This window comes from Cryptomeria japonica, chromosome 5 (assembly GCF_030272615.1).
Source record: "Cryptomeria japonica chromosome 5, Sugi_1.0, whole genome shotgun sequence".
Lineage (NCBI taxonomy): Eukaryota > Viridiplantae > Streptophyta > Pinopsida > Cupressales > Cupressaceae > Cryptomeria > Cryptomeria japonica.
This window is the reverse complement of record NC_081409.1, coordinates 243,292,890-243,304,950: the sequence shown is the minus strand read 5'-3', so window position 1 is coordinate 243,304,950 and position 12,061 is coordinate 243,292,890. Positions and strand designations below refer to the sequence as shown.

The 12,061-nt window shown below is 40.0% G+C and overlaps 1 protein-coding gene across 1 annotated transcript in view; it reads right to left on the bottom strand.

Moving 5' to 3' along the window:
• The window catches only part of LOC131028826 (probable tocopherol cyclase, chloroplastic), a 284,943-nt gene that overhangs the window by 204,677 nt on the left and 68,205 nt on the right, over positions 1-12,061 (bottom strand). The window contains 1 exon segment of the mRNA XM_057959174.2: positions 6,582-6,658. Coding sequence (XP_057815157.2) covers positions 6,582-6,658 — 77 coding nt within the window.

Sequence of the window (12,061 nt, the reverse complement as noted above, 5' to 3'; positions counted from 1 at the left end):
GGTCGGATTGATCTAGAATCCCTTTCTCTGCAAGATCTTGTTTTTGTCAAAACCTATCCCCAACATCGTGATTACTGCACAAACACATTTTAAAAATCGCATACAATCAGTTGTTAATCAAAGGGACACTACGTCGATGATAAGGTCCGAGGCTATGCTTCAGCGACCACTGTTACGCTCAATCCTGCATAGACTTCACTGCCTACTATGCCAAAAGGAAACAAAGAAGAAAAAAAAGAATCAAGAGTAAAGACGCTTTGAAATCAACTTGATATCAAGCATAAGATTGACAGATGGGAATGCAAGCATCTTTGTCGGTACAAAGCAAAAGTAAAACTTTCTTACCGGAAACAGAGCAATCTCTGTGAGCTAACAGGCGATAACTCCGTCGGGGCTATGAATGCTTGCTGGCAGCGGGGCTCTATCCAGGTTGCTTTTGAAGTATCAGTTCGTTGGGCATCTTGTTACTGTGAAACATTGATGCCTCAACTTTTTCTAAGCTGGAATGAATTCCACTTGCACACACTAGTTAATCCGATTTTCGTGTGATTCGATTTGACCCGTGACATTATCTCGTTTTGAAAGGCCTTTTCTCCTTTTTTCGTCTAAATTGTGGTGGTTAACCAGAGATTCTGGGTTCGATCTAGACTTGCGTCCCCGAAATGACTGGGAGCATTTCTCCAGCAGAGTCACCATTTGTTGTGCATTGCACATGCTCCCTGTCGCCGACAGGATCCCCTTTCCTTTTTGAGGGCCTTTCCGTCTTCACCCTGTTGAATTCCGCGCAGAGTGTCTCACGTCGTTTCGAGCGAGCCCGCGATCAGTCCGTAAGATGGTGATGTTGAACGGAGGAGCCGGTGATTCCATGAGGTCAGTTGAGCCCTTGGGCACGAATTCCAAGAGATGATCTAAACTTGTAAAATCGCCTTAAATAGGTGTGGGATGATAGAGACTGGCGAAATCCGTCAAGTAAAGGATAAAGCGTTTGAAAGTCGCATGGGGACCCAGAGACGCCGATTTTCGCATAAGAATATGAGGGAGATTACATGATGTTTTTTAAAGGTTTGCAGGATTTGTATGAACGTCGATTTTCGCCAGCTGAAAGGTAAAAGGTGGGGGCGAAAGCCTTAAAGTGCCCCAAGTGCCAAAATTGACAAAACTCACCCAAGTGCCGAAACTCCCACTTTTTAGTGAAAACGCAGTAAAATTTGAAAATTGGCAAAGTTGTCAAAAGGTCTGAAATTTTCTAAGTGACCAAAAGGTCCAAAGTTGGCAAAATGCCTCAAAAGGCCGAAATTCGGACCTTTAAGTGAAAATGTTAAAAAGTGAAAGTTGGCAAAATGTCTCAAAAGGCGGAAATTCAGACCTTTAAGTGAAAATGTTAAAAAGTGAAAGTTGGCAAAATGCCTCAAAAGGCCGAAATTCAGACCTTTAAGTGAAAATGTTAAAATTGAAAGTTGGCAAAAGCCACCAAAGGTCCAAAGTTTGACAAACCACGCCCAACCGCCGAAAATCGCGACTTGGAGGAAAATCACAATTTCTTCAGAAGTTTGAAAATTGGCAAAAGGGATCAAAGTGCCGCACTTCGCAAAACCCTCCAAAGCTCCGAAATTCGCCATGCAAGGGTGAAGTGCGTGGAAGGTAAAAGTTTAAAAACCTCTTCAAATTGCCGAGGGCGAATTGTGAAAGGAGGTGCGTGAAAATGAAGCTCGCAAAACCCTCCAAAGCTCCAAAATTCGCATAATGAGGGATAAACGTCAAAAATCCAAAGTTGGCAAACTGCCTTAAGAACCTGAAGTTAGGGTAAGATGCGTGAAAGGTGAAATTTGCAAACTCCTCCCAATCGCCGAAAATCGCGATTTCTTCAAAAGTTCGAAAGGGCAACTCAAAAACCCGAAGTTTGCATTGTAGGAGAAGATCGTGTTTTTCATAAAACTCCCAAAAATCGTGACCTAGAGGGATAAGTGAAGAGTGTTTGGAGTTCGCAAAGACTCCCCAAATCGCGCGGTAAATAATATGAAAACCCCCTCCGTTTGCTAAAGTTCGCACAAGGTAAAATCACGCTGAAATAAATCGCCAAAATCACCAAGGTAATCAAATTGCTAAGTCTGAGTGTAAAATTGCAAGTTCTTTTCAAACCATAGGGGCCGAAAATTTGAATAGGAAGTTAACCGTTAAAATTCAAAAATTGCAGATTTCCCCCATTCAAAGTTGCAAGTTGTGCAAATTCACGCCATTCATTTTCGCCAAATAAATGTGCTTCACCTCTCTTAAAATCGTTTGAAATATTTGCAAAATTGGATAGACGTGTGTGCAAAATTGATTAAAATGATCAAGTCTTGAAAATCGCATCTTTTTTCTATTTATGACGCGTCATGCAAAGCAATTGAAATAAGAATTTACTCCTAAGAATCAGCTAGAAAATGCATTTTCAGACTTAGGAAAATTTCTCAGGCTTTGTCCATTTTGAAAATTGATCCTAAAGTGCCTGAGTATAAATCCGCAATCGAAAAGCTTCATAAATATTCATGTTTAAATCAATCAAGCTTTTAGCTAACGATATCACGTTGTTCTTTCAATTCGGTTTTTGAATTGATCCTTGTATGCTGGCATATTCTTTATCTAACCCGCTTTACTTCCTTTATATCTCCTCGTAATCGGCGTCCAGTTGTGCAGGATAAATGCCTAAATCGGTGGTAGAATCATCAAAAACGCCTGCTACAGCCGAGACATCACGAGCATCCAAATCAGATATCCCTCGCAAAGTCGAAAAGATGAAGTATCAATATCAAAGAGGGGGACTGAGGGAGTCAAAAGTTCAGAGTATCTGGGACAGTGTCGGTGATACTGACCTGGGCCATATTGATATCCAAGATTTCAGGAACCAAGTCTTCTCCCCTAACGCCTATGGCAAGCCTAGGCAGATGATGGAAAGTGGCATCGCCCAAGCGGCAAGATTTCCCCCGGCAATGCAAAACTATGAGTTAGTAATAGAGGCTGCCCGGCATTACCAGCCAGGTTCCAGATTGGTGCTCCTCGAGGACATGGTCCTCGCTAACTTCACTCCTGAGGCCATTGGCGACGCATTTGACATTCCCTTTCGAAACAACCCTATAGCAACAACTATGGATGAAGCACAAGGGGTGTATGATATGAATCCCGCCAGGTGCAGAACACTAATGAATGAAGAGTGGTACAAGGAGAGAAGACCTCCAAGCGTCAGGATTGGGAAAAAGACCCCTAGAAGCGACTTTCACAACGAGCATGGGGACATGGTCACATTGCTCAGTAGGATTATGGGACTTCCCCAATCCAACTACTTTGAAGAATGGATGTCTTACTTCACAGAGCAAGTCTTTGCTGGGAAATCCAAGTTTGACTGGGCCCAGATCATAAGCGACAACATCCATACTCAGCTGATCGAACTTGAGACAAAGAAGTACTTCACTATGACCTCCTATTTGGTCTACATGTTCGCCAGAAACCAGCCACTGCCAGGTTTGATCATGAAGGGTGAAATTGGGAATGGACCTGATCAGGTAAAAGTATATGATTGTTACCCACAGCTACACTAGCAAGATATAGCTCAAAGAGAAAAGAACAGCCCGGCCTATGCCGTTGGTCAATATGAGCGCATCAATGACGCCTTCATAATGCACCTGGTCAGGCTAATGCAGGGAGGATTACACATAAGGCTCTCAGAGCAAGCTACTATTCTAGTACAGAGATATGGGGCCTGGTTCATCCAGTTCCCAGGGTTTTCCTACATCCGAATAGCTAGCTTTGATGGTGCCCCTCTCCGACTTCCACGATACCCAACCGACAAGATAGTTCTTATGGAGGTCGCAAGGCAGTCACGTTCGGCAGGCAGCTTACTCAGGGACAGGAAGCAGGCTGGATTCGCATTCCCCATGATTATAGGCAACCAGGATGTCCATCTAAAGACCCCATCCCAGGCAGAGGAATCCTTTGCAGAGCTGGCCTCCTATGGCCTACAAGAGCATTTTCCAAGGAAATGCTTTGATCACGACAATCTCGCAAAGAGAGCCTATGGCAAGCGGTACAGAGCAAGGGAATCAGTTGAAGATTATTGGAAAAACTACTCTGATGACTATGAGGTCCGAAGGCGTGAGTATTAAAGGCTGAGTGTGCAGCAAATGCGACTCTTCGAATACCGCCGGGTCCCAGATCAACTCACAGATTCAGGGAATTGTCTGCAAGTCCGGGAATTTGAGGCAGTAAGGCATCTTTTGCCAGGCGTTGATTGGTCGCAAGACCCGATCACTGATTTTGAGGCAGTCATGGCAGCCCCAGGAAGATATACAGACCAGTGGTTGCATCAGCAGATTGAGCGACTAATTCATGAAGGAGTCCAGTTCACTTACCACTTAATGGGTAACCTTGATTCTCAGTCCTCCGAAGATGAGGGAACTTCTAGTGCACCTAAGGAAGAGATTGAAAAGCCTGAGAAGAGGAAGAAGGCCAAGGCTAGCAAAGGAACTGGAGAATTTAGATGGCCTGCTACAAGGTATCCATTACAAAATGTTCAATCCACCTATGCCGCCAACGACCGAATTATTCAAGCTATGCTTGAGATTTAAGCACTACGTTCAGGTAGAACGTGCAGCTAATCGGGATATCTGGGGAGAATATTTGCATGACGAAGTTGAATTCATCACCAAGGAATCTAGAGCTGGAAAAGAGAAAGTGCTTTTTTCTTTTGAATTTTGAAAAGTGCACTTTTTGGCCAAAGGGTCATATTTGACTTCCAAGTCAACTATAAATGTAAACTTTATGACTGTGCACCTTTTTGGATCATTTTGGATTTGTTTTAATTACCTTTTTTGGGTAGTTATTGCTCCCTTTGGGTAGTTGCTGATATTTACCCTCCATTTATGGGTATGGGTACTCTTTTGTATGGATGAATCTGGGCCACTTGTTTAGATTAGATCTTGGCCATTCATCCATTTTTGAAGCCTATTTAAGGGGACTGGTTTTCCCTCATTTTGTAAGAAGTTCATGGATTGTTGCTGAAGCTCTAGCGAAATTTACAGGATTTAATGCAAAGTTAAGACTGTTTCAAGTTTCCTTGTGAGTGCATGGTCTCCTTCTTCATCAATTTAGAATTTTCAATTATGTTTCTTTCATTTCTCTATAGCATTTTCTAGATAAACATCTGATAGAATCCTCACTGTTCATACCATTAGGGGATGACTGATGATTTTCCTTCTGTATGGTTAATCTGAACCTTTCATATGTTTAGTTCGGTTATTGAATGCTCACTGAATGAATGTTAAAGTTCTGATGTTGTATTTAGTAGCATGAAAACTCAATTTTCCCTTGAAGATCACACTAGATTGATGCAAGTATTGTGCTTAAATGGCTGGTAATGCTTAGTCTAGTTATTTGGAGGTGCCTGTCTGTTTTCTGAATATGCTATCCTAGTTAAATAATTTAGACTTTTTGTACCTCCCTCTTCCTATCCCTCTTTTTTCCTTTTTTATCAAGAAGAATCCGCAGTCCTGCTGAAAAAGTATCATGCAACTGAGACCAATCGATAAACGAGACTGTTAAAGTTTTAGGGAACTCATCCAGCAATTGCCTATTTTACCGTAAGTCCCCTTGTGTTTCCAGCAAAAACACATCAAACCACTGAGTAATCCCGCAGTCAAGACCTAACAAACGAAACCTTGAGGTCATCCCCTTTGATCAAACGTGAGAAACAGCATTAGGGATTTCCTTGTCTCAAGAGAGGATAGGATACTCAGTGAGTACATTCTATTCTGCGTTGGCCGGATGGAGTCGTAGCAATGCCATTTTAATACACGATGATGAACACAACTATGGTCTACACCTATCACAGATACTATGAATCTTATAATTTGCCAAAAACAGAGGAACAAAAAGCCCTCCAAGAATTTGAAAAATACCCTCCTATCACTCATATTACAATTGGCGACCATGAGAATATTCGAAAGAAACACACACCTAACATGATACTCCACACAAATATATAACCAAACAAAAATATTTGTATTTCATGATAGCAGGCAATATGAATGCCTCACTAGACTCTTACGGAACTAGCTCTTTCAAGTAGCACCCATAATCCAATCCAATCTATTCATCAAATTTAACTAAAAGGAACTAATTAACAGTTATATAACTACATTAGGCAATTAACACTAACTAGTTGAAGTGACAGTTCAAAAATTTCCCTAATAGCTATGAACCTAATATTTGTCAATTACAATAACATTACAAGTTACACTACATAAAGTTTTAACTTGCTTGATGATTAGAAGGTTTTACATTTTAGTTGGGACATCAACAAGAGAAATAGTAGACCAATTTTTCATCCACTCAGAATTATAGATTACATGGCAAAGATCATATGTGGCAAAACTTTAACTATACCATCTTAAATATCTAGCTAGCAGCGAACTCTTCATGCAAAGCTGGTCCATATGGTATGGCAGATAGCCTTATCATCACACCACAAAGTTGCCCAAATGTAAAATGTCCCCAAAAGAACAAAAATATCCATGTACCATGATATCACACATGAGGCAAATTCATACCTTTCATCATCACGAATAAATCCTTGATGCCAAAGTGGGGTAACTTGGAACCCTTCCTCCACGCTTCGCCAAAATTCCTATAAAAAATCATTAAAGTTAACTTTGAATTCCAAAAGAGAGCTTACTAGCATAAATATCAAAAAAAAAAACTTTATAGCTCAAAATTTCACAGCAAAGTAATTATATCTGCATTTTATACATGAAATCTATGCCTAGACAGAAAGATAGAAATATCAGTCAAGATGTTTACTGCTCTAAGTATTAAGTTGTGCTTAATTTTCAAAGAAATTATTTGGGAGATCAAACAAGAAAGGACTATAATTATGAGGTAACAAATAGAAATATGTTAAAGGGGGATTTTTAAAAAAGAGCAATTGTTAACCACTGAAACAACACTACCAAATAATGAGTTATTACAAAATTAAATGATAGAAATCACAATCCATACACAATGATTGCAAGAGGATATGAAAACTGACGTTTTATTCAAACCTACTATTCAATACAATGTAAGCAGTACAGGGATGCCATATCATAAGAATGGCACTCTTAACCTCACAACAGATCTGCCATTTAAAGGGCCACACAGTTTTCAATCGAGACAACCATTGGTATAACTATCTATAACCAAGATATAACTTACCCTACCTAAGCCAACAATTAAAATAGTAAAGAAAGTCAGCATAACAACAAAACATACTAGCATAAAACTGTTGGTGTTTAAATTAAGCCACACCCGGACCGACGATGGACTGGTCCAAGAGGGGTCAGTAGCTCAGTGGTAGAGCACTCCAGAAGCTTATTGAAGGTCCTAGGTTCGAGTCCTAGCTGGTCCATGTCTCAACATGGTATCAGAGTCAAGTTAAATCGAACCTGAGGCTATTCAATTTTGTGGAAAATTGAAAACAAGCATATATTCAAAATCACATTTCTTCTAATGGCTAGTGCTATCACATTCGAAGATAGACTCGGAGGAGGTGATGACTTCTCAGCATGGAAGTTCAGAATTCAGATGATTCTAAAAGAAAATAAAGTCAAATCATTTGTTAAAACTGAAACTGCAGAACCTGAGACTGAATCTGACAAAACAACTTGGAGAGAGGGAAATGAAAAGGCCATCAAAATCATAGTTGATGGGGTGAGAAATAATATTATGCCCATCATAAGGAAACATGAAACGGCCTACAACATGTTCAGAGCACTTGAAGATGCATTTGAGATATCCAATGCTAGTAGAACCTTGGCTTTAAAAAGAGAAATAAATCATATAGCTATGATCAAAGGAGAATCAGTCAATGCCTACTTCATGCGAATATCAGCCCTAAGGAATGAACTAGCAACCCTTGGATATGAGATCCAAAGCAAAGAATTAACACTCATTGCTCTAGAGGGGTTGCCTAGTATATGGGAAACATTCGTCCAAGGCATCAGTGCAAGGGATAAATTTTCAAAGTTTGATAGGCTAAAGGCAAATTGTCTCCAAGAAGAATCAAGGTTAAATAAGAAAGGGATCAAACAAAAGAATATAGATGAAGATCTTCAAGTCCTAAATACAAACTCAAACAAGAAAAGCAAGCAGAAACAATTTAGGAAGAGAAAAGGTCGTCATGGCAAGAACACCTTCAAGAAGGACCTTTCATAGATCCAATGTTACAGATGTGACAAATTCAGGCACTATGTTGCGAAATGTCCAAAAAGAACCAAGCAACAAGCCACATTTGCCAAAGCAGGAAAATCTAAAAGGGAAGATGGCTCCGAGAAGTATGTACTCTATTCAGCACTTACAAACCAAGCATCAAACAAGGTTAACTCCTAGGTGATCTACAGTGGCTCATCCAGACACATTACAAGGTTTAGAGAAGTGCTAGACTCCATGATAGAGGAGAATGATGAGGAAGTGACTATCGAAGATGACTCCACACATCCAGTCAAAGGAGTTGGAACCTGCACCATCAAACTAAAGTCAGGCGTATCATTACAACTTCAAGGAGTACTATACGTCCCAGGCATCAAGAGAAACCTAGTCTCCATATCAGCACTAGAGGATAATTTATACAAAGTGACCTTCATGGACAACAGAGTGTTGGCTTGGCCAAAGAATTCATCCATCAAGAAAGCTAAAACCATTGGCCAAAGACAAGGCTACTTGTATGAGCTGTGCACAAAGCCCAACCTAGCCCTAATCCATGAAACTACAGATGCTAATGAAGTTTGGCATAGAAGACTAGGTCACCTGAATTTTAGAGCTTTATCATCATTGGGAAACCTTGTCACAGGCCTACCCAAGTTAAAGCAATATCATTCAGGGGCATGCAAAGGATGTGCCCTAGGTAAAAATGCTAAGGGTGCTTTTCAAAATAGTACTAGGAAAACAAGCAAAATTTTAGAGTTAGTTCATTCTGATGTATGTGGACCTACGTCCATACCTTCTTTAGGGGGATTTTTGTATTATGTAATATGTGTTGACTACTCTAGGAAAACTTGGATCTACTTTCTGAAGTGTAAAGAATCAGAAGAGATCCTCAATAGGTTTAAAGAGTTTAAATCACTAACAGAGAACTACTCAGGAAATAAAATTGAAACCCTAAGAACTGATAATGGGGGGGAATACACATCAGAATTATTTAAAGATTTTTGTAAAAATTTAGGGATTAAGAGAGAGTTAACAATACCTTATAATACTCAACAAAATGGGGTAGCTGAGAGGAAAAATAGGACAATTGTAGAAGCTGCCAAAGCCATGATTCTTGATCAGAATCTAAATATCAATCTTTGGGCAGAAGCAACTAGCACTACTATATATATACAAAACAGATGTCCTCACTCCCATCTTGAAGATAAAACCCCTGAGCAAGTCTTTACTAAAACAAAACCAGATATCAGCCACCTTAGGATATTTGGGTGCCCTGTCTATATTTATGTACCTAAGGAGAAAAGATTAAAATTAGACCCCTTTTGGAAAAAGGGGAATACTTGTAGGATATAGTGAAACCTCCAAGGCCTACAGAATCCATATACCTGGTCAGGGGAATATTGAACTGAGTAGGGATGTAATCTTTGAAGAAGACTTAGCCTTCAAAAGAGCCCAAAGCTCAATAAAACCTGAAGTCTACATCCCTACCCCTAGCATAGATGAAGACCCTGGTTATGAGCTTCAGAGGGAGAGTCTTGAGGAAAATGAAAGTGAAACTAAAAACCCACCTAGAGAAAATTTCAAGAAAAGACCACTAAGGGCCACCAAAACTGTAGAAGAAGCTCAGATATATGTTGCCCCTTCAGGAACTTTCAGAGAAAGCAAAAGGCCTAACAAACTTACCAACTACGTCACCCTCCTAAATGATCTCTCAAAAGCAGAACCTACTAATGTATCAGATGCACTTAAACATCAAGTATGGAAGAATGCCATGTCTGAATAATACCAATCCATTATGAAATATGATGTTTGGGAAATTGTCCCTAGGCCAGCTGGGAAATCTGTTGTCACCTCCAAATGGTTCTTCAAAATCAAACACGTTGCAGATGGCAGCATTGAGAAACACAAGGCTAGATTTGTAGCCAGAGGGTTCTCTCAAAAGGAAGGAATTGATTATGAGGAAACATTTGCACCTGTAGCCAGATACACCTCAGTAAGAGCAGTCTTAGCTATTGCAGCATCAAAGGGATGGAAAGTTCATCAGATGGATGTTAAGACAACATTCCTTAATGGTGAGATCTCAGAAGAAGTATACCTAGAGCAACCTGAAGGGTTTGAGATTCATGATACAGAGTCTCATGTGTGTAGACTCAAGAAAGCTCTTTATGGGCTTAAACAGGCTCCTAGGGCTTGGTATGGAAGAATTCATACTTATCTCTCAAAACTAGGCTTCTCCAAGAATGATGCAGATCCTAATCTCTACTATAAGCAAAACAAACGTGATATGCTAATATTGATTTTATATGTTGATGATTTGTTAATCACAGGAAAAGATCACCTCATCGATCAGTGTAAGAAAGACCTTGCTAAAGAATTTGATATGAAGGACTTGGGACTCCTTCATTACTTCCTAGGTTTGGAAGTATGGCAGAATGCTGATGGTATTATACTAAACCAGGGTAAATATACCTTGGACATTTTAAAGAGATTTGGAATGCTAAACTGCAGACCCATGACCTCTCCTATGGAAACAAACCTTCATAAACTTAAGGAAGCAGCAGCAAAATCACAACCCTCAGATCCTACTCTATATAGGCAAATAATTGGGTCCCTGATGTATCTTGTAAATACGAGACCAGATATAAGTTATGCAGTTAATGCCTTAAGTCAGTTTATGTGTAAGCCTAAAGAGATCCATCTGATTGCAGTAAAACACATTCTGAGATACTTACAAGGTACTCTAAACCTTGGTCTCAAATATGAGAAAGTTGATCTAGACCTACACGGATTTACAGACTCAGATTGGGCTGGAAGTGTGACTGACAGGAAAAGCACTTCAAGGTGTTGCTTCAATTTAGGTTCATCCATGATATCCTGGATCAGCAGAAAGCAGTCTTCTGTAGCTCAGAGTTCCACCGAAGCTGAATACATTACAGCTTCCATGGCTGCCCGAGAGGCAATATGGCTTAGGAAGTTGCTTGTGGGATTGTTTGGAGAGCCTATGAAACCTACTATCATACATTGTGACAATCAGGGCTGCATAAAACTTTCAGTAAATCCAGTGTTCCACGACAGGTCCAAGCATATTGAGATTCCATACCACTATGTGCGAGATATGGTAGACAGGAATGTGATCCAATTAGAATATGTTTGTACAGGAGATTAGACTGCAGTTATTCTGACCAAACCTCTTTCCAGAGTGAAGGTTGATCACTTGAGAAAAGGTTTAGGTATGATAGAAAGGTAATTTGCTTTGTAATCTATATTTACATATCAATAAGATGTTTAATGTGTAAACATTTTTGTCATGTTAGGACATTCTGGATTTTATCCCCTGGGTTCATATCTAAGAGGTGACGATCTCTCAAGATAATGAACACTTGTATGTAGACATTATAACATGACGATCTTATGATGTTCAAACCAGTTATCATGTTGGATCTCTGGTATGTCATGGATGTGCCATGACTGTGTGTGGTAAAACATTTGTATAAAATGTTAGTGCACTTACCACAACTTGGATAAGATGAGAATTTAATCATCCTCATATGTTTATCCTTAAGTATTGCATGTTTAAGCAATACTGATATCACGTGCTTAGGTGATATCCTGTTCTGCCACCATTTCTGGCATTCCGACCCATTCAACCCTTCAAAGGTGATGTTCTGGGGTGTTAATGTATTTTTCGCACGTAGGGCAACCTGTGGTGCTATCTGCTTTTGCTTCTGCGGGCGCTGGCATCCATGGTGCTACTTGCAACACGTACGCCTGATGATAAAACCCTGGTATTGTTACTGCTACTGGAAGAAGCCTGTAGTTGTTTTTTCCAACTACGTTTCCCTGCTGA